Source organism: Rhinoraja longicauda, chromosome 7, assembly GCF_053455715.1.
Source record: "Rhinoraja longicauda isolate Sanriku21f chromosome 7, sRhiLon1.1, whole genome shotgun sequence".
NCBI lineage: Eukaryota > Metazoa > Chordata > Chondrichthyes > Rajiformes > Arhynchobatidae > Rhinoraja > Rhinoraja longicauda.
Genome location: NC_135959.1, coordinates 1,645,217 through 1,666,541, shown reverse-complemented (window position 1 = coordinate 1,666,541; position 21,325 = coordinate 1,645,217). Strand labels below are relative to the sequence as shown.

General features: G+C 55.2%; 1 protein-coding gene across 6 annotated transcripts in view; it reads left to right on the top strand.

Moving 5' to 3' along the window:
- The window catches only part of LOC144595024 (uncharacterized), a 108,067-nt gene that overhangs the window by 70,354 nt on the left and 16,388 nt on the right, over positions 1–21,325 (top strand). For all 6 annotated transcript variants that reach the window (XM_078401955.1, XM_078401956.1, XM_078401957.1 and 3 more), the window contains exons 13-20: positions 331–471; positions 1,746–1,868; positions 4,328–7,612; positions 10,909–10,977; positions 12,630–12,731; positions 13,419–13,649; positions 14,452–14,642; positions 16,227–16,467. In XM_078401955.1, coding sequence (XP_078258081.1) covers positions 331–471; positions 1,746–1,868; positions 4,328–7,612; positions 10,909–10,977; positions 12,630–12,731; positions 13,419–13,649; positions 14,452–14,642; positions 16,227–16,467 — 4,383 coding nt within the window. The remainder of the gene's footprint in view (positions 1–330; positions 472–1,745; positions 1,869–4,327; positions 7,613–10,908; positions 10,978–12,629; positions 12,732–13,418; positions 13,650–14,451; positions 14,643–16,226; positions 16,468–21,325) is intronic.

Genomic DNA, 21,325 nt, shown 5'->3' with positions numbered 1-21,325 from the left:
ATTTTATACGTCTCTATAAGATCCCCTCTCATCCTTCTAAATTCCAGTGTATACAAGCCCAGTCGCTCCAGTCTTTCAACATACAACAGTCCCGCCATTCCGAGAGTTAATGTGTGTGGTTCATGGGTTAGGGAGGTTGGGGATCATGGGTCAGGGAGGTCGGGGATCATGGGTCAGGGAGGTCGGGGATCATGGGTCAGGGAGGTCGGGGATCATGGGTCAGTGAGGTCGGGGATCATGGGTCAGGGATTTCGGGAGGTCGGGGGGTGTGGAGCGTGGGGTCTCCAGCGCCGCGGTGATTGATCGCCCCGTCTCCATCTTGCGTTGCAGGTCCGTGACCTGGGAAGCCGGCTATCGCTGTCGCAGAAGGCCCTGAACGACCTGGCGGACGAACACGATGCAGCCATGCCCATATGGGAGGAGAAACGCACCCAACTGCAGAGCGACCTGCACGTGGCCCTGTCGGATAAAGTACGGCTTGTCACCGTGCGCCGCTGTGTACGCGTGTGACCGCGAGTTTGTGTGGCCGTATGTGTGTGTGTGTGTGTGTGGCCGTATGTGTGTGTGTGTATTGCAGTCTGTGTGTGACTGCGTGTGTGTGTCACCGTATGTGTGTGTGTATGACCGCATGTGTGTGTGTGACCGCATGTATGTGTGTGACAGTGTGTGTGTGACCATATGTGTGTGTGACCGTATGTGTGTGTGACCGTATGTGTGTGTGTGTGTGACCGTATGTGTGTGTGGCCATATGTGTGTGTGTGTGACTGTGTGTGTGTGACCGTGTATGCGTGTGTGTGAGACCGCATGTGTGTGTGACCATATGTGTGTGTGTGAAAATGTACCCCTCCGTTTCCTATGAAATCTTTCCCCCTTCACCTTGAATCTATGTCCTCTGGTCCTCGATTCTCCTACTCTGGGCAAGAGACTCTGCATCTACCCGATCTATTCCTCTCATGATTTTGTACACCTCTATAAGATCTCCCCTCATCCTCCTGTGTGTGTGTGTGGGGGGGGGGGGGGGTGTCTGTGTGTGTGTGTCTGCCTGCCTGTATGTATGTCTGTGCGTTTACCTGTGTGTGTGTGGGGGGGGGGGGTGTGTCTGTGTGTGTATGCGGACCTGTGTCTGCCGCTGTATGTGTGCCTGGGCCTGCCTCTGTGTGTGTGTGTGTGTGTGTGTGTGTGTGTGTCTGCCTGTATGTATGTATGTCTGTGCGTTTACCTGTGTGTGTGTGTGTGCGTGTGTGTCTTAGATTGACAACAATGTATGGGAGCAATTTTTCCAGAGTGTAGTTGATAATTAAGTCATTGTGATTGTGCGATTGAGTTTAGTTTAGAGATACAGCGCGGAAACAGACCCTTCGGCCCACCGGGTCCGCACCGACCAGCGATCCCCGCACACTAACACTATCCTACTCACACTGGGCACAATTTCGACATTTACACCAAGCCAATTAACCTACAAACCTGCACGTCTTTGCAGTGTGGGAGGAAACCGGAGATCTCGTAGAAAACCCACGCAGGTCACGGGGAGAACGTACAAACTCCGTACAGATGGCGCCCGTAGTGGGGATGGAACCCGGGTCTCCGGCGCTGCATTCGCTGTGGGGTAGCAACTCTACCGCCGCGCCACCGTGACTGCCCGCTAAGTCTCTTAGTCTTGCTCCGCGCTAGATGTCGATCTTGTCCGCGGTGCTAAATCTCACCTCATTGTTCTTTGTGTGCATGTGTGTGTGTGTGCGCGTCAGAAATTGATGGAAGAAAAGATACAGATATTGGAAGGGAAGATATCGTTGATGGAAGATCAGCTGACGGAGGTTGGGGAAGGCTCGAGTGGAGTTGGAGGCGAGGTGATGGGTGATGTCCTTCAGGTAGATCACCTCCATCGTCTCAGCGTCGGCACCAACCCTGTGGGCCGAAGGGCCTGATCCATATACTGATAATATGAGATCATAAGTGATAGAAACATAGAAAATAGGTGCAGGAGGAGGCCATTTGGCCCTTCGAGCCAGCACCGCCATTCATTGTGATCATGGCTGATCAGAATCAGAATTACCTTTATTGTCATCCAAAAAAAACCAAGTCTTTTGGACGAGATTTCGTCCACAATCAGTAACCCGTGCCTGCCTTCTCCCCATATCACTTGATTCCACTAGCCCCTAGAGCTCTATCTAACTCTCTTTTAAATTCATCCAGTGAATTGGCCTCCACTGCACTCTGTGGCAGAGAATTCCACAAATTCACAACATTAACTCTCTGGGTGAAAAGGTTTTTTCTCACCTCAGTTTTAAATGGCCTCCCCGTTTCTTCTTAGACTGTGTGGCCCCTGGTTCTAGACTCACCAAACACTGGGAACATTTTTCATTGAAAATAACTAATCCAGTCCTTTTACAATTTTATACGTCTCTAGAAGATCCCCTCTCATTCTTCTAAACTCCAGTGAATACAAGCACAGTCTTTCCTCATGTGACAGTCCCGCCATCCCGGGGATTAAACTCGTGTCAATTTACAGAGGGCCAATTAACCCACAAATCCACATGTCTCAGGGATGTGGTAAACCTCCTCTGCACCCTCTCCAAAGCCTCCACATCTTTCCTGTGGACACCCTCTACAGAGCGGTGCTGGCTCGAAGGGCCAAATGGCCCCCTCCTGCACCTATTTTCTGTGTTTGTGTGACACCTAGTGTGTAAGGAGTGGATGGGTGATTGATGGTCGGCATGGACCTGGTGGGCCGAAGGGCCTGTTTCCATGCTGGCTCTCTAAACTAAACTAGTTAGCCTACAAGCCCGCATGTCTTTGGGATGTGGGAGGAACTATCCAAGTTTCACCAGAGATGCTGCCTTACCCGCTGAGTTACTCCGGCACATAGAGTCATAGAGTGATACAGTGTGGAAACAGGTCCTTTGGCCCAACTCTCCCACATCGGCCAACAATGTCCCAGCTACCCTAGTCCCACTCGCTTGCGCTTGGTCCATATCCCTCCAAACCTGTCCTATCCATGTACCTGTCCAACTGTTTCTTAAACGATGGGATAGTCCCAGCCTCAACTACCTCCTCTGGCAGCTCGTTCCATACACCCACCACCCTCTATGTGGAAAAGTTACCCCTCGGATTCCTATTAAATCTTTTCCCCTTCACCTTGAACATATGTCCTCTGGTCCTCGATTCCCCAACTCTGGGTAAAAGACTCTGTGCGTCTACCCGATCTATGCGCTCCATGGAATAGAGACCCAGCCTACTCAACCTCTCCCAGTAGCTCACACCCTCTAGTCCCGGCAACATCCTCGTAAATCTTCTCTGAACCCTTTCAAGCTTGACAATATCTTTCCTATAACATGGTGCCCAGAACTGAACACAATATTCTAAATGAGGTCTCACCAACGTCTTGTACAACTGCAACATGACCTCACATCGTTTATACTCAATACTCCAGGCATGTGAATTTTCGGTGGATTTCCGTGTTTTAAAAAATCAATTTTCCGTGCTTTTTTTAGCATGATTTCCGCGTTTTTAATTTTGCCAAATAAACGGAGAAATCGGTTCGAAAAAAAGAATGAAAAATAAATAAACGATGTACAGACTTGTAATGAGCACTAGGGTTCCTAGAGGTCGCTAGGGGTTCCACGAGAAATCCCCCCCCCCCCCCCACCCCCATGCGCGCCCTGGAAGCCTCCCCGAAAATGTGGCATCTAGGCTGGGCAAGGCAGCCAATCTCGACCTCATCGGGACTTCCACGGCCGATCGGTGGGTTGGATTTGCAACCTGTGGCCGAGGCCCTGGAACTCCAGCCCAGCTGGAGCCGGCACGTCTATCCCCATCGCCGAGCGACTTCCGTGGCCGGCTGGATAAACCAGCAAAGCTCTGCAACCAAGAGTGCCAGAAAAGCAGTGGTGGAACTGTAATGAGTAAATATTAAATTTAAGTGCAAGATTATATAACTATATGAATTAATTAAGACGGGGTTAAAATATAAAACACAGCAGAAAAGCCAATTACCAACTATTTGGGCTGATGATCAATCAATGTGCGAATTTACTTCAAAATGTTATTCGTGTACAGTGACATATTCACATTATTTTGTGATGTCTACTTTTACTTTGAAATGCACTAAAAGAGGCTTGAAACTGGTCATTTTGTGTGTAAATTTTCAAGAATGCCCCCGTTTTGTGACCCTTGTACACCTCACACCAGCGTTGTTTTTTTTTACCTCCCTCACATGCCTGGTACTCTGCCTGATGGCGGCCATAGTGGCAACAGTGTTTTTGAGCACATGTTTACCACAGGTTGAGACTTTGCTTTGTGTTTTTCCCCTACCCCACCACCGCTGCAGGTGGAAGCCCTGAAGCTGGAGGTGTCACAGCTGAAGGCCAAGGCCTCGGAGTTTGAGCAGGAGAGCACGTTCCACAAGGAGGAGAAGGGGCAGCTGACGGAGGTGATCGGCGGCCTGAAGCAGTCCATCTGCAAGCTGCACGAGCAGAAGGAGAGGCAACAGCTGTCGGCCCGGGAGCAGGAGGGCAAGCTGTCTGGGCAGCTGGAGGCCCTGAGCGTGGAGATGGCCAAGGTGAACAGCTCGCTGCTGCAGAAGGAACTGCAGCTGGAGGAGGAGAAGCAGCAGCGGCTGCAGCTGTCGGAGGAGTCGTGCAGCCAGCAGCAGGAGGCACAGCAGGCCGTGCAGGAGCTGCGCGCCAAGCTGGAGAGCCTGGACCAGGCTCTGCGGGCCAAGGAGGACGCGCTGTGCGGCTTTGAGCGGCAGCTGGAGGCGGAGCGGGAGAGCACGCTGCAACAGATGACCACCCTGAGGCAGGAGTCTGAGCGCATCTGCCACGAGAAGACCTCGGTGGTCACCCAGTACGAGACGCTGAAGGCGGAGAAGGAGAGCGAGATGGAGCGGCTGAACAAGCAGGTGCAGGTGCTGGAGGGCACGCAGCTGGGCATCGAGCACCTGGAGAAGGAGCGCAACCACCTGATGCACAAAGTGGCCACGCTGGACACTGAGGTGGCCGCTGTCACGTCCCGCAACCAGAGCCTGCAGTCGGCCTGCGACGCCCACACGCTCAGCCACTCCGCGGAGGTGGCAGCCCTGCGCCGGAGGCTGCAGGAGGCCGAGCCCGAGCTGGAGCGGCTCCAGAGCCAGCTGGCGGGACTGGACGGCACGCAGCGCAGCAACGAGGAGCTTCGGGACAAGATGGCCGCCCTGCAGGGCCGCATGGACGTGCTGGACAGTGAGAGGCGGCGGTGGGAGGAGACGCGGGCCACCGAAGGCCAGGCGCGGAGCCAGCTGGCACAGCAGCTGGAGGAAGCGGGCACGGAGCGAGAACGCCTGGCACAGCAGCTGGAGGAAGCGGGCACAGAGCAGGCACGCCTAGCGCAGCAGCTGGAGGCAGCGGGCAAAGAGCGGGTACGCCAGGCGGAGGAGCTGGGGGCAACGGGCACGGAGCGGGCACGCCTGGCGGAGGAGCTGGGGGCAGCGGGCACGGAGCAGGCACGCCTAGCGGAGGACCTGGGGGCAGCGGGCATGGAGCGAGCACGCCTGGCACAGCAGCTGGAGGCAGCGGGCACAGAGCGAGCACGCCTGGCGGAGGAGCTGGGGGCAGCGGGCACAGAGCGAGCAAGCCTGGCACAGCAGCTGGAGGCAGCGGGCACGGAGCAGGCATGCCTAGCGCAGCAGCTGGAGGCAGCGGGCACAGAGCGAGCACGCCTGGCGGACGAGCTGGGGGCAGCAGGCACGGAGCGAGCACGCCTGGAGGAGGAGCTGGGGGCAGCGGGCACGGAGCGAGCACGCCTGGCGGAGGAGCTGGGGGCAGCGGGCACGGAGCGGGTACGCCAGGCGGAGGAGCTGGGGCGGCAGGAGGCGGCCATAGAGAGGGCCGGCCAGCTGCAGCGGGAGCTGTCGGAAGCCCAGGCGGCGCTGGAGCGGAGCGGCGAGGAGAGCGTGAGGCTGTGCGGGCTGGAGGCCGCGTGGAAGGAGCGGCTGGAGGCGGCGCAGAGCAAGGGCGCGGAGCTGGAGCGGGCGGTGGAGGAGGCGAGGGACAGGGGCCGCCGGGAGCTGGCGGAGGAGCGGGCCAGGAGCGGCGAGCTGGAGGCCCGGGACAGGCAGCGGGAGGCCGAGGAGCGTGGGTGCACGCGGCTGCCGCACAGCGAGCTGGAGCAGCTGCGGGAGAGAGCGGCGCTGGAGACGCAGGCACGGGCTCAGGCCGCGGACTGGCGGGACAAGCTGGAGGCCGCCCAACGGCTGTGGGAGGAGGAGACGGCCAAGAGCGCAGCCGTGCGGGCACAGGAGGGGCAGGAGCTGGCCAGGGCCATGGCGGAGAGCGAGCAGCTGCGGCACGGCGGCGCCAGGCGGCTGGCGGAGCTGCAGGAGGCGCAGGAGGGCAGGGAGAGGCTGCAGGCCGAGCTGACGGCCCTGCAGGCCCGGCTGGAGGAGGTGAAGGCAGCGGAGAGCCAGCGCCAGGAGGCCGAGAGTAAGGAGACGGAGCGGGCGCGTTGCTCGAGGGGCGAGCTGCAGGAACGGGTCAGCGGCCTGCAGGACGAGCTGGCGAAGGCGCTGGCTGCAGCGGCCCAGGGCAAGGCGCAGGAGGAGGCCGTGCGTGAGGAGCTGCAGCAGGTGCAGGACCAGGGGAGAGCGCAGGAGGTGGAGCTGCAGCAGCTGCAAGCCCGGGCGGCCGCTGCCGAGGAGGAGCTGGGCGCCAGGACGGCGGGCCGTGACAGCGAGCTGAGCCGCCATGCTGGCCTGCTGGCCGACAGCGAGCGGCAGGTGCAGGAGCTGGGCCGCCAGCTGGCCGCCGGCGAGGAGCAGCACCGCGTCCACGGGCAGGAGGCCGCGGCCGCCGCGGAACAGCTGCGCTCGTCTCGCGGCCTGTGCCAGGAGCGGGCGGCGGAGGCGGAGACGCTGCAGGCCCAGCTGGGCGAGGTGCAGGGGAAATGCGAGGGGCTGGCGCAGCGGGAGAGCGAGGCCGGGGAGCGCTGCGCGGCGCTACGGGAGCAGCTGAGCGGCCTGGAGCGCGAGCAGGAGGCGGCGCAGCGGGACTGGCGGGAGGAGAGGGAGAGGCTGTCCGCTGTGCAGCTGGAGCTGCAGTCCTGGCAGGGCAAGTGCGCCGGCGAGCAGCGGGACAGCGCCGGGCTGCGGGAGGAGCTGGCCGCGGCGGCGGAGAGCGGCCGCCAGCTGCAGGAGGCGATGGCGCAGCAGCGGGAGGCGGCCGGGCGGCAGCTGGAGGTGCTGCGGGCCGAGAACGCGGCGCAGCAGCAGAGCGGCGAGAGTCTGCAGCAGCAGCTGGCCGAGGCGGGCCGTGCCGAGCTGGAGCGCTCGTGCCAGGCGGACGGCAAGCTGGAACGGCTACGGGCGGAGCTGGCAGCGGCCGAGGGGCAGTGGCGCGACCAGGCGGACAAGGCCCGCGGCAGGCTGGAGACCGAGCTGGCACAGGCCCGGGACGCCCACACACAGCAGCTGCAGGCACTGACCTCCCGCCACACGGAGGAGCAAGAGGCCAGCCGCCAGCGGGAGGACGAGGCGCGGCGCAGAGCCGAGGAGGCCAGCGGCAAGTACGAGAAGGCAAAGATGAAGGTCTTGGACGATCGCCACAGGTTCCAGGAGGAACATCAGCAGCTCCTCACGCAGGTAAGGCAGTGAAGAAAGCGAATGGTATGTTGGCATTCATAGTGAGGGGACTTGAGTATAGGAGCAGGGAGGTTCTGCTGCAGTTGTACAGGGCCTTGGTGAGACCGCACCTGGAGTATTGCGTACAGTTGTGGTCTCCTAATCTGAGGAAAGACATTCTTGCCATAGAGGGAGTACAGAGAAGGTTCACCAGATTGATTCCTGGGATGGCAGGACTTTCATATGAAGAAAGACTGGATAGACTCGGCTTGTACTCGCTGGAATTTAGAAGATTGAGGGGGGATCTTATAGACACTTACAAAATTCTTAAGGGGTTGGACAGGCTAGACGCAGGAAGATTGTTCCCGATGTTGGGGAAGTCCAGAACAAGGGGTCACAGTTTAAGGATAAGGGGGAAGTCTTTTAGGACCGAGATGAGAAAGTTTTTTTTCACACAGAGTGGTGAATCTGTGGAATTCTCTGCCACAGAAGGTAGTTGAGGCCAGTTCATTGGCTATATTTAAGAGGGAGTTAGATGTGGCCCTTGTGGCTAAAGGGATCAGGGGGTATGGAGAGAAGTCAGGTACGGGATACTGAGTTGGATGATCAGCCATGAACATATTGAATGGCGGTGGAGGTTCGAAGGGCCGAATGGCCTACTCCTGCACCTATTTTCTGTTTCTATGTAACTCCCTGCCCTCTCAACACTTTGCATGCACACGCTGGCGCAGCGGGTAGAGCTGCTGCCTCACAGCGCCAGAGACCCGGGATTAATCCCCACCACTGGCACTGTCTGTACGGAGTTTGTACGTTTAGAGATACAGCGCGGAAACAGGCCCTTTCGGCCCACCGGGTCCGCGCCGACCAGCGATCCCCGCACACTAACACTATCCTACACACACTAGGGACAATCTTTACTTTAATACCAAGCCAATTAACCTACAAACCTGCACGCACGTCTTTGGAGTGTGGGAGGAAACCAGGGATCTCGGAAAAAACCCACGCAGGTCACGGGGAGAACGTACAAACTCCGCACAGACAACACCCGTAGTCGGGATCGCACCCGTGTCTCCGGCACTGCATTCGCTACAAGGCAGCAACGCTAACGCTGCGCCACCGTGGCCGTCCCTCCCCTCTACCTTCTCCACGTGACCACGTGGGTTTTCTCCGGGTGCTCCGGCTTCCTCCCACACTCCAAAGACGTGCAGGTTTGAAGTCTGAAGAGAGGTCTCGACCCGAAACGTCACTTCTCTCCAGGGACGCTGCCTGTCCCGCTGAGTTACTCAGGCATCTTGTGTCCATCTTTGATTCTAAACCAGCATCCGCAGGTCCTTCCGACACGGGTTTGTAAGTTAATTGGCTTCTGTAAATTGTTCCAATGTGTGTCGGATAGAACTAGTGTATGGGGTCGGCACTGGCTGAGTGGGCCGAAGGGCCTGTAGTTTCCACGCTGTATCTCTAAAGGGGTCACAAAGTCATATGTGATAGGAGCAGAATTAGGCCATTCGGCCCGTCGGGTCTACTCAACCATTCATTCAATCATGGCTGATCTATCTCTCCCTCCTAACCCCATTCTCCTCCCCATATCCCCTGACACCCGTACCAATCAAGATTCTATCTATCTCTGCCTTTAAAATACCCACTGACTTGGCCTCCACGGCCTTCTCTGGCAATGAATACCACAGATTCACCAGCCTCTAACTAAAGAAATTCCTCCTCATCCCCTTCCCAAAGGAACGTCCTTTAATTGTGAGGCTGTGCCCTGAGGGGTGGTGGGTGTGTGCAATGAGCTGCCAGAGGAGGTAGTTGAGGCAGGGACCATCACAACCCTTCAGAGGCACATGCAGCTTTGCTGGCTCTATGACTACGGGAATGTCTTGATGTTTCCTCTGGAGAATTGGAAAGATTTAGCCCCAAGTTCTGTTTCTCCCTCTCCCTTCGTGAAATTACGTTTACTTTAGTTTAGAGATACAGCGCAGAAATCTGCCCTTTGGCCCACCGAGTCCGCGCCAACCTGAAATCACCCCACACTATCCTACACACACACACACACACACACACGGAGCAATTTACAATAAAAAGGAACTGCAGATGCTGGCTTGTACCGAAGATGCTGGAGTAACTTAGCGGGACAGGCAGCATCTCTGGAGAAAAAGGATGGGTGACGTTTCAGGTCAGGTCTGAAGAATGGTCTCAACACGAAACGTCTCCTATTTGTTCCGCAGAGATGCTGCCTGACCCGCTGAGTTACTCCAGCACTCTGTGAAACGTCACCTATCCATGTTCTCCACAGATGCTGCCTGACCCGCTGAGTTACTCCAGCACATTCGATGTAGATGGAAGGGGTGGGGTCAGGTGCCACGCTAACCTGAAATCACCTTGCACTATCACACAAGCGCACACACACACACACACACACACACACACACACACACACACACACACACACACACACACACAAGCACGCGCACACACACACACACACACACACACACACAAGCACGCGCACACACACGCACACACACACACACACAAGCACGCGCACACACACACACACACACACAAGCACGCGCACACACACACGCACGCACACACACACACACACACAAGCACGCGCGCGCACACACACACACACACACACACGCACACACACACACAGACACACACACACACACACATCAATTTACAGTTTTACCGAAGTCAATTAACCTACAAACCTGCACGTCTTTGGAGTGTGGGAGGAAACCGGAGCACCCGGAGAAAACCCACGCAGGTCACGGGAAGAACGTACAAACTCCATAAAGACAGCGCCCGTAGTCAGGATGGAACCCGGGTCTCTGGCGCCGTGAGGCTGCAACTCTACCGCTGCGCCACCGTGCCGCCCCGAAAGGGACTTTTCTCTGGAAGTCTTTGATTCTGGTCACTTTACATAGAAACATAGAAAATCAGTGCAGGAGGAGGCCATTTGGCCCTTCGAGCCAGCACTGCCATTGTTGATCATGGCTGATCATCCACAATCAGTAACCCGTGCCTGCCTTCTCCCCATATCCCTTGATTCTGCTAGCCCCTAGAGCTCTTATCTAACTCTTTTTCAAATTCATCCAGTTAATTGGCCTCCACTGCCCTCTGTGGCAGAGAATTCCACAAATTCACAACTCTGGGTGAAAAAGTTTTTCCTCGCCTCAGTTTTAAATGGCCTCCCCTTTATTCTTAAACTGTGGCCCCTGGTTCTGGACTTCCCCCAACATTAGGAACATTTTTCCTGCATCTAGCTTGTCCAGTCCTTTTATTCTTGGAATTGATTTGTTTTGTTGCAGGTTGCGGATCTGAATCAGAAGCTGGCCCAGCACGATGTCACGTCTAAAACTAAGCTGCAGAAACTGGTGGTAAGTCCCTTGTGCACCAGAATCACTGCCATCTCCTTTCAACATTGAACGTCGGCCAGGGAAAAAAAAGACACAGTAACTCAGCCTGTTTCCACAGCGCCTGACTCTATGACTCTTTAGTTTAGTTTAGAGACATAGCGCGTAAACAGGCCCTTCGGCCCACCGGGTCTGCGCCGACCAGCGATCCCCGCACACTAACACTATCCTACACCTACTAGGGACCATTTTTTACATTCACCAAGCCAATTAACCTACAAGTTTGTACTTCTGGAGTGTGGGAGCAAACCGAAGATCTCGGAGAAAACCCACGCAGGTCACGGGGAGAAGGTACAAACTCCGTACAGACAGCGCCCGTAGTCAGGATCGAACCCGGGTCTCTGGCGCTGTGAGGCAGCAACTCTACCGCTCTGTTATTTAAGAAAGGCATAGTCGTCCAGCATGGAAACAGGCCCTTCGGCCCAACTTGCCCACACCGGCCAAAATGCCCCATCTACACTAGTCCCACCTGCCCATGTTTGGTCCATATCCCTCCAAACCTGTCCTATCCATGTCTAGGAAACAAAACTGTAGATGATGGTTATAATCAAAGGTAGACACAAAATGCTGGAGTAACTCAGCAGGTTAATACGATCAGCCATGATCACATTGAATGGTGGTGCTAGCTCCTGCACCTATTGTCTATTGTCGATTGGGTCAGGCAGCATCTCAAGAGAGAGGGAATGGGTGACATTTCAGGTCGAGACCCTTCTTCAATCTGTAGAAGGGCCTCGACCTGAAACGTCACCCATTCCTTCTCCAGAGATGCTGCCTGACCTGCTGAGTTACTCCAGCATTTTGTATCTACCATGTACCTGTCTAAATGTTTCTTAAACGTTGCGATAGTACCTGGCTCAACTCCCTCCTCCAGCAGCTCGTTCCATACACCCATGCCCTTTGTGTGAAAAAATTACCCCTCAGATTTTTATTTTGCCAACAACACCAAAAAATCTTAAATTTAACTTGCGAGCTCGCGCAAGTGCACGTTCTGAGCTCACGTGGCTGAGGGCGCAGCGCGCAGAGTCACTTCCTCGCTGCGCCAGAGACCCGGGCTTGATCCTGAACCACGCTACCACAACCAGAGAGCTGTCCTGAACTACTAACTACCTCATTGGAGACCCTCGGACTATCCATGATCGGACTTTGCTGGCTTTACCTTGCATTAAACGTTTAGTTTAGGGATACAGAGCGGAAACGGTCCTTTCGGCCCACCGGGTCCGCACCGACCAGCGATCCCCGCACACTAACACTCTCCTACACACACTAGGGACAATTTTTACATTTACCAAGCCAATTAACCTACAAACCTGCACATCTTTGGAGTGTGGGAGGAAACCGAAGATCTCGGAGAAAGGTCACGGAGAGAATGTACAAACTCCGTACAGACGGCGCCCGTAGTCGAGATGGAACCCGGGTCTCCGGCGCTGCATTCGCCGTGAGGCAGCAACTGTACCGCTGCACCACCGTGACCGCCCTTGTCATTTATCTGTACAATGTGGACGACTCGATTGTATTCCTGTTTTGTCTTTCCACTGACTGGCTAGCGCACAACAAAAGTTTTTCACTGTACCTCGGTGCACGTGACTCAAATCAAAAAATGTGTTTGGTTAATCCAGGCTCGCGATAACGAGATGCAGGAGAAGATGGAGCAGCAGGTGATGGAGTTAAACGGCCAGCTGAAGGATAAAGAGGAGGTGGTGCAGCACCTCAAGGCCCAGGTTGGTGTCTTCCACAGGTGCCCAGCGCAAGGCATTTCATCCCAGCACGGTCTGGGAACAGCTCCGTCCAGGACCTGGTTATTGAGGGCGTGCAGCGTAGGATCATTAGGTTAATCCCCGGGATGGCGGGACTGTCGTATGTTGAAAGGCTGGAGCGGCTAGGCTTGTATACACTGGAATTTAGAAGGATGAGAGGGGATCTTATCGAAACGTATAAGATTATTAAGGGGTTGGACACGTTGGAGGCAGGAAACATGTTCCCAATGTTGGGGGAGTCCAGAACCAGGGGCCACAGTTTAAGAATAAGGGGTAGGCCATTTAGAACTGAGATGAGGAAAAACTTTTTCAGTCAGAGAGTTGTGAATCTGTGGAATTCTGTGCCTCAGAAGGCAGTGGAGGCCAATTCTCTGGATGCATTCAAGAGAGAGCTAGATAGAGCTCTTAATGATAGCGGAGTCAGGGGGTATGGGGAGAAGGCAGGAACGGGGTACTGATTGAGAATGATCAGCCATGATCACATTGAATGGCGGTGCTGGCTCGAAGGGTCGAATGGCCCCCTCCTGCACCTATTGTCTATTGAGTCTTTCCAATGTGCAGCTATTGCGACTGACCCTGTGTGCGTTGTGTTTGCTTCCCTCCCACCCCGTCTCCCCCTCCCTCCCTCCCCGTCTCCCCGTCTCCCTGCAGCTGGAGAAGGCCAAGACCCACTACGACAGCAAGAAGCTGCTGAGCCTGGAGCTGGCGGACAAGCTGGACGCGCGGGAGAAGAGCGTGGCCTCGCTGGAGCAGCAGCTGGGCGCAGCCACGCTGGAAGGCGCCGAGCTGCACGCGCAGTCCGAGCGGCTGCGATCAGAGGCACAGCAGGCCGTCAAAGAGGCGAAGGAAGCCAACCAGAAGAACACCACCCTCTGCGCTCAGGTGGGCCGCTGCTGCCGCCGCCACCGTCTAGTTTAGTTCAGAGATACAGCGCGGAAACAGGCCCTTCGCCCACCGGGTCCGCGCCGACCAGCGATCCCCGCACACTAACACTATCCTACACACACTGGGGACAATTCTTACATTTACACGACGCCAATTAACCGACAAACCTGCACATCTTTGGAGTGTGGGAGGAAACCGGAGCACCCGGAGAAAACCCACGGGGGGAACGTACAAACTCCGCACAGACAGCGCCCGTAGTCGGGATGGAACCCGGGTCTCCGGCGCTGTGAGTCAGCAACTCTACCAGGCACAGCTTATTGTCACGGGCAATGCTTATGCACTTCACAGTTAACTGTGTGTGTCATAGAGTGATACAGTGTGGAACAGGCCCAACTCACCCACCCCGGCCAACAATGTCCCAGCTATACTAATCCCACCTGCCTGCGCTTGGTCCATATCCCTCCAAACCTGTCCTATCCATGTACCTGTCCAACTGTTTCTTAAACGATGGGATAGTCCCAGCCTCAACTACCTCCTCTGGCAGCTTGTTCCATACACCCACCACCCTCTGTGTGAAAAAGTTACCCCTCGGATTCCTATTAAATCTTTTCCCCTTCACCTTGAACCTGTGTCCTCTGGTCCTCGATTCTGGGCAACAGCCTGTGTGCGTCTCCTGGGAGAATGAATGTCCACTGAACTCGTTGTGACTGCAGCGAGTGCAGGGGACAGGTGCCGGGGTCGAACGCCCTTCACCGTACGTTAACCTGCTCATCCCCGGGGCCGTTGTGTTGCTGTTCAGGTGGAGCACGCCGAGCGGCAGCTGAGGGAGGTGAACAAGCCTGAGGCGAGCTTTGGCGCCAGGAGGTCGCACAGCAACACCGACCAGGGCTCGGTGCCGGCGGCAGATTCCGAGGCGGACTTCAGCAAGGACAGCATGGAGCTGAGTGACCTGGACGAGTCAGCGGTGGCCTGGAACAGCACGGCAGCTAGGTACACGGAGCGGGCGGGCGGGCGGGCAGCGACCGACCGCTGAGATGCTGCGGCACGCCGCGGATAGACACAGAACTAGGGCTGCCAACTAGCTCACTCCCAACTACAGGACAAGGTGACGTCACCACCCCATGTAACTTCAACCGGTCGGTGGCCACGAGCTTCCCCCTACGCCACTGGCGGCCGCCAGGGCCGGGAGGCGGGTTGCCATGCAACCTCCGTGAGGCGGCGCCCGGGCCTACACTGTCCAGGCCTACAGAGTCCGGGCCTACATTGTCTGGGCCTACACCGTCCGGGCCTACAGCCCCCCCCCCCCCCGGGCCTACAGCGCCTCCCGGGCCTACAGCGCCCCCCCCCCCCCCCGGCCTAATATGGGACAAGGGTGGTCCCGTACGGTACAAACCAATTTAGCCCAGAATACGGGATGTCCCGGCTAATACTGGACAGTTGGCGACCCTACACTAAATGCTGGAATAACTCAGCGGGACAGGCAGCAGCTTTGGAGAGAAGGAACGGGTGACATTTTGGGTCGAGACCCTTCTTCAGACTGAGAGTCACGGGGGGGGGGAGACGAGAGATATAGACGGTGCCAAACACATTAACTTCCCTTTCCATTCCCACACTGACCTTTCTGTCCTGGGCCTCCTCCGTTGTCAGAGTGAGGCCCAGCAAAAACTGGAGGAACAGCACCTCATATTTCGCTTGGGCACCTCACAGCCCTGCTGTGTAATTATTGATTTCTCTAACTTTTAGTGACCCTTGGATCCCCTCTCTCTCCACCCTCGTACTTGTACTAGTTTCATTGTTGACCTGTGGAGTCTCATTGTAACTCGTTTTCACCTAGCCCGAGGCTAACAGTGGCCTGTTTCCTTGATCATCGTTAGTTTAGTTTAGAGATACAGCACGGAAACAGGCCCTTTCAGCCCACCGGGTCTATGCCGACCAGCGATCACCGCACACTAACACTATCCTACACACACTACTTGGCACAATTCACACTTGTACCAAGCCAATTAACCTACAAACCTGTACGACTTTGGAGTGTGGGAGGAAACTGAAGGTCTCGGAGAAAACCCACGCAGGTCACGGGGAGAACGTACAAACTCCGTACAGACAGCCCCGTGGTCAGGATCGAATGCGGGTCTCCGGCGCTGTGAGGCAGCAACTCTACCGCTGCGCCCATTATCTAAGTTTTAAAACCACCCTCCACGGCCATCTGTGGTAAATATATTAGAGGAGCAAGATGAACCACTCCGTTGAAATCGCCCATACTGAAGTGTAGTACGCAAAGGAGCGTGACGTCCACCATTTTAGTAAGCAAAACCCACCGTTCGCTATGCCTCTCGCGGTGTAATCAGTGTTTTGGGGGAACAGTATGTATGATGATAAAAAGGCAGAATATATCTCATCTATCAATTCACAGATTTTTGTTATTTTTCTTTTAAAATGTTTCTGCAAGTTTCTGCCTACTAAAATGGCCACCACGACGTACTACGGTTTTCAGGGTCGAGTGGTCTATCTCGCTCTGCTCTAGTATCTGTGGCTGGTGGCAATGAACGTGACTTTCTCCCCCGTCTTCCACAGGATAACCAAGCCAGACTACAAGACCCCCGAGCTGCAGGGGAGCGGCCCAGCGGCCGCGCAGAAGCTGCAGGGGGAGCGGGACTCGCTGGAGTCGCTGTACTTCACGCCGCTGCCCCAGCACGGCCGCTCCAACATGGACACCAGCCTGGGCTCCCTGGGGTCACTGAGTCTCGACTCGGCCAAGACGACCCGCTCCGGGCGTAAACGCACCACCCAGGTGATCAACATCCTCATGACCAAGGTAAGGGCCAGCTCCCCCGCCCGGGGGGGCAGGGGGGCAGCGCACAATAGGTGCAGGAGGAGGCCATTCGGCCCTTCGAGCCAGCATTTTGTGTCTATCATAGAGTCGTAGATCTGTCTGGATAGCATGCAAAACAAAGCTTTTCGAGTGAGTTAATGATCTTGATATGGAAACCCAGGGAAACAAAATGGCCGCTGCTTCCCCCTTGTTCCACTCAGTGGGCGATGACTCATTCTAGACTCCCGAGTTACTCTGAAATAGTGGTAGTGGTCACTTTGCCAGACAATAGACAATAGGTGCAGGAGGAGGCCGTTCGGCCCTTCGAGCCAGCACCGCCATTCACCGCGATCATGGCTGATCATTCTCAATCAGTACCCCGTTCCTGCCTTCTCCCCATACCCCCTGACTCCGCTATCCTTAAGAGCTCTATCTAGCTCTCTCTTGAAAGCATCCAGAGAATTGGCCTCCACTGCCTTCTGAGGCAGAGAATTCCACAGATTCACAACTCTGTGACTGAAAAAGTTTTTCCTCATCTCCGTTCTAAATGGCCTACCCCTTATTCTTAAACTGTGGCCCCTGGTTCTGGACTCCCCCAACATCGGGAACATGTTTCCTGACTCTAGCGTGTCCAATCCCTAAATAATCTTATATGGGGAGTCATGACCCAGCTAATTCTCACCCCTCTGTGATTAGTCACATAGCATGGAAACAGGCCCTTCGGCCCATCTTGCTCATGCCGACCAAGATACCCCATCTGCACTAGTCCCACCCGCCTGCGTTTGGTCCATATCCCTCTGAAGAAGGGTCTCAACCAGAAATGTCACCCATTCCTTCTCTCCAGAGATGCTGCCTGTCCCGCTGAGTTACTCCAGCATTTTGTGTCCCTCCAAACCAGTCCTATCCATGTAACATGTTCCAAGGTATAGAAGTTGGGAGGTCATGTAGCAGTTGTACAAGACGTCGGTGAGACCGCATTTAGAATATTATGTTCAGTTCTGGGCACCATGTTATAGGAAAGATATTGTCAAGCTTGGAAGGGTTCAGAAATGATTTACGAGGATGTTGCCAGGATTGGAGGGTGTGAGCTACAGGGAGAGGTTGAGCAGGCTGGGTCTCTATTCCATGGAGCGCAGGAGGATGAGGGGAGATCTCATAGAGGTGTACAAAATCATGAGAGGAATAGATCGGGTAGATGCACAGAGTCTTTTACCCAGAGTAGGGGAATCGAGGACCAGAGGACATAGGTTCAAGGTGAAGGGGAAAAGATTTAATAGGAATCTGAGGGGCAACTTTTTCACACAGAGGGTGGTGGGTGTATGGAACGAGCTGCCAGAGGAGGTAGTTGAGGCTGGGACTATCCCATCGTTTAAGAAACAGTTGGACAGGTACATGGATAGGACAGGTTTGGAGGGATATGGACCAAGCGCAGGCAAGTGGTAGCATAAAACAGCACAGCACAGGGAACACATTGTGTGTGGTGAACACTGATGCCAAGTTAAACTAACCCCCTGTGCCCGCACGTGACCCATATCCCTCCATTCCCTGCGTATCCACGCGCCTGTCCAAAAGCCTCTTAAACACCACTGTCGTATCTGCCTCCACCACCACCCCTGGCAGTGAGTTCCAGGCCCCCACCCCCCTCTGTGTAAAACACTTGCCCCCCACTTCTCCTTTAAACCTTGCCCCTCTCAACTCTAGCGTGTTGTCCCTCCCCTCCAGCCTGCCCCCCCCCCACATCCAGCCTGCTGCACCTCTTCCCACCTTCAGCTCGCCCCCCCCCATGTCCCCTCCAGATTGTGCCCCTCTCCCTCCAACTAGGGCGGCCACGGTGACGCAGCGGTAGAGTCGCTGGCTCACAGCGCCAGGGAGACCCGGGTTCCATCCCGACTACGGGCGCTGTTTATGTACGGAGTTTGCACGTTCTCCCCGTGACCTGCGTGGGTTTTCCCCGAGATCTCCGGTTTCCTCCCACGCTCCAAAGACGTGCAGGTTTGTAGGGTAATAGACTGGGTAAATGTAAAAATTGTCCCAGGTTGGGTGTAGGATAGTGTTAGTGTGCGGGGATCGCTGGTCGGCGCGGACCCGGTGGGTCGAAGGGCCTGTTTCCACACTGCATCCTAAACTAAACTCTAAACTAAACTAATCCTGCTCCTCCCTCCAGCTTACCCCCCTTGTTAAAGCCCGCCTGCGCTCTGAAATAACAAACACCGTCAGACACTGATAGTAAAGACACAGCTTTATTACGCTGGCTGGGTTGGGAGAGTCACTGCGAGTACGGTCACGTACTTGCCAGCTCCACGAGCCCCCACTCCATGAATCTGTGCCCCGGCAGTATATTTATACACGAGTGGTCACGGGTCAAGCTAATCACACAATCTGCACATTTCTGCACCGGTTCTTATTGTCTAGAACAGACTTGTTGTTCTCTGCTGTACTCTGGAATTTAGAAGGATGATAGGAGATCTTATCGAAACGTATAAGATTATTAAGGGGTTGGACACGTTAGAGGCAGGAAACATGTTCCCAATGTTGGGAGAGTCCAGAACCAGGGGCCACAGTTTAAGAATAAGGGGTAGGCCATTTAGAACTGAGATGAGAAGAAACCATACTCGCAGTCAGAAAGTTGTGAATCTGTGGAATTCTCTGCCTCAGAAGGCAGTGGAGGCCAATTCTCTGAATGCATTCAAGAGAGTGCTAGATAGAGCTCTTAAGGATAGCGGAGTCAGGGGGTATCGGGAGAAGGCAGGAACGGGGTACTGATTGAGAATGATCAGGCATGATCACATTGAATGGCGGTGCTGGCTCGAAGGGCCGAATGGCCTCCTCCTGCACCTATTGTCTATTGTACTACTTGGTATCGGGCCTTTCTCCTTTAGTCACAACACCCTCTGCAGTTGTGCACAACAACCTGTAATATACCTTAGGTATAACAGGTATAACAGGTATAACAGAGCTTTATTTGTCGTTCGGTACCGAAGTACCGAACGAAACTACATAGCAGTCATAGAAAAAAAAAAAAGAAAAAAAAAAAGAACACAAGACACATGACCCCAACACAAACGTCCATCACAGTGACTCCAAACACCCCCTCACTGTGATGGAGGCAACAAAACTTCCACTCTCTTCCCCACGCCCACGGACAGACAGCTCGTCCCCGACCGACCCGCACAGTCCCCGCACCGGGCGCTGAAACGTCTCGCGGCCGAACCGGGCAATGAAAGGCCCGCGACCAAGCCTTGCGCAGCTAAGTCCCGTGGTCGAGCCGCACCGGGCGATGTTAAGCCCCGCAGCCGAGCCGCACCAGCGATGAAAAGCCCCGCAGCCGAGCTGCACCGGGCGATGTTAAGCCCCGCAGCCGAGCTGCACCGGGCGATGTTAAGCCCCGCAGCCGAGTTGCACCGGGCGATGTTAAGCCCCGCAGCCGAGCTGCACCGGGCGATGTTAAGCCCCGCAGCCGAGCTGCACCGGGCACTGTTAAGTCCGCAGCCGAGCTGCACCGGGCACTGTTAAGTCCGCAGCCAAGCTGCACCGGGCACTGTTAAGTCCGCAGCCGAGCTGCACCGGGCACTGTTAAGTCCGCAGCCGAGCTGCACCGGGCACTGTTAAGTCCAGCGGCCAAGCCGCACCGGGTGATGTAAAGTCCAGCGGCCGAGCCGCAGCGGGCGATGTTAGGCCCCGCAGCCGAGCCGCACCCCGCGCCGTGAGGAAGAGAAAAGTTCTCCCCCCCCCCCCCCCCACACCCACCCACCCACACCACCACCCCCTCCCACACATACACAACCGAAAAAAAATATATAAAAACCATCCCAACACCGACACACAACAAAAAAAGGGGAAAAAAAGACGGGCAGACTGCTAGTCAGCCGCTGCCGTTAGGCGCCGCCACGTTCAATTAGCTAGCAATTCTGAGTAAATCACGCACGTGAATTTTCCGCGGACTTCCACATTTTTTTAAATCCATTTTCCGCGCTTTTTGAATGGTTTCCGCGTTTTTCACTTTGCCAAATAAATGGAGAAATCGGATCGAAAAAATAAACAGACTTGTAATGGGTTCCGCTAGAGGTCGCTAGGGGTTCTGCGAGAAATCCCCCACCCTCCCCCCGCGAGTCCTGGAAGTCTCCCCAAAAATGTGGCACCTAGGCTGGGCAAGGCGGCCAATCCCGACCTCATCGGGACTTCCACGGCCGATCGGCGGGTTGAATTTGCAACTCTACCGCTGCGCTACCGTGCCGAATGTGTGAATTTTCGTCAAAATGTTATTAGTGTATGGTGACATATTCACTTTATTTTGTAACGTCTGATTTTACTTTGAGATGCACTAAAAGAGGCTTGCAACTGGTCATTCTGTGTGTAAATGTCCCAATTTTCTGACCCCCGTTGTACGCCTCACGCAAGCGCTTGGCTCGTTTTCTCTTTTTTTTTTACCTCGCTCACATGGCTGGTCAGTAAAGCAGGCTCACCACGCACAGCATGCAATCTGTACACATGCAGTGCAGCATGCAATCTGTACACATGCAACGCAGCATGCAATCTGTACACATGCAGTGCAGCATGCAATCTACACATGCAACGCAGCATGCAATCTGCACACATGCAATGCAGCATGCAATCTACACATGCAATGCAGCATGCAATCTGTACACGTGCAGTGCAGCATGCAATCTGTACACATGCAGTGCAGCATGCAATCTACACATGCAATGCAGCATGCAATCTGTACACATGCAACGCAGCATGCAATCTACACATGCAGTGCAGCATGCAATCTGTACACATGCAGTGCAGCATGCAATCTACACATGCAGTGCAGCATGCAATCTGTACACATGCAACGCAGCATGCAATCTGTACACATGCA